The 1,052-nt window shown below is 74.5% G+C and overlaps 2 protein-coding genes across 2 annotated transcripts in view; one reads left to right on the forward strand and one right to left on the reverse strand.

Moving 5' to 3' along the window:
* Ccdc127 (coiled-coil domain containing 127) overlaps positions 1 to 477 on the reverse strand; it is a 7,797-nt gene extending 7,320 nt beyond the window's left edge. The window contains exon 1 of the mRNA XM_013013889.1: positions 215 to 477. The gene's annotated coding sequence lies outside the window, so the exon portion shown is untranslated. The remainder of the gene's footprint in view (positions 1 to 214) is intronic.
* Positions 478 to 739: 262 nt separating this feature from the next.
* Positions 740 to 1,052, forward strand: part of Sdha (succinate dehydrogenase complex, subunit A, flavoprotein (Fp)) — a 35,927-nt gene continuing 35,614 nt past the window's right edge. Inside the window, exon 1 of the mRNA XM_013013867.1 lies at positions 740 to 845. Within this exon, the coding sequence (XP_012869321.1) occupies positions 783 to 845 (63 nt within the window). The 5' untranslated portion in view covers positions 740 to 782. The remainder of the gene's footprint in view (positions 846 to 1,052) is intronic.

Consider the following 1,052-nt stretch of genomic DNA (forward strand, 5'->3'; position numbering starts at 1 on the left):
CCATCTCTATACACCCCTCCCCCGCCCTCCCCGGCACTGCGACCCTCCCGGCACTGCGGCACTGCGGCCCTGCGGCCCTGCGGCCCTGCCCTCAGTCGAGGTCCCGGACACCGCCCGTCCGCAGGGCTCGGGGAACCACACCGGCGTGCAGACACGGCTGCCGGTCTCCCGCCCGGAGCCGGCCCGTCCACGGCCTCCAGCCGCCGCGACCTACCTCAGAGAGCCTCGGCTGAGTCGGCTCCCAGGGACGCGGGGACTCTCCGCCCAAGCGCCGCGTCAGCTGCCCCGCCACCCTCGGCGGACGCGACCGAGCGCGCGGACGCGGAAACCCTGACCGGGTCGCCAGCACGGACGGAGCGTGCACCTCCGACCCCGGCCGGCGTGGTGCGCAGGCGTGGCCTCGGTCATTCGCCCGCGGGAACGTAATCCCCAAGCTGGGTGCGGCCTAATGCGCAGGCGTCACATCACCCCTCGGGCGTGGCCGCTGCGCAGTACGCGGTCTCAGCCTTCCCTGTGTGACCGGCGCAGCACAGCGCGCAGGCGTGACGACCCCCCCACCCCCGCCCTCAGCGTGGTTCACTGGCTCAGCTTTCACTAAGTGAAGGGTTGAAGGGCGTGGCGTAGTGCGCGGGCGTGACGTCATCCCTCCACCTCCTCCCCCCGCGCCCCTCCCCCCCGCCACACGCACAGCGCAGTACGCAGGCTCAGCTTTCTCCACGTGACCCGGCGCGGCGTAGTGCGCAGGCGTGGTCGGGCGTAGGGGCTGGCGGGACGGCGCAGACATGGCGGGGTTAGGGGCCCTGTCGCGGGTGCTTCGCGCGCGGCGCCTGTCGTTGGCCGGGGCGGTGAGTCGGCGCCGTAGGACCGTGGGCCCGGGGCGCACGGCTCCTCGCGGGTCGTGGCCGAGCGCACGCTGACTCCCCGGTCTGGTTGGGGCCGGAAGGCTAGCGTCCTTCTGAAGGTCACCGGCCCGGGCCGCCCTGGGGGACAGTCCCAAGCCCCGCCTGGGCTGCTGCGGAGCGGCTGCGGCCGGCGCCCAGACGCCGTGCGGG

The sequence above is a fragment of the Dipodomys ordii genome, unplaced genomic scaffold (genome assembly GCF_000151885.1).
Source record: "Dipodomys ordii isolate 6190 unplaced genomic scaffold, Dord_2.0 Scaffold21, whole genome shotgun sequence".
NCBI lineage: Eukaryota > Metazoa > Chordata > Mammalia > Rodentia > Heteromyidae > Dipodomys > Dipodomys ordii.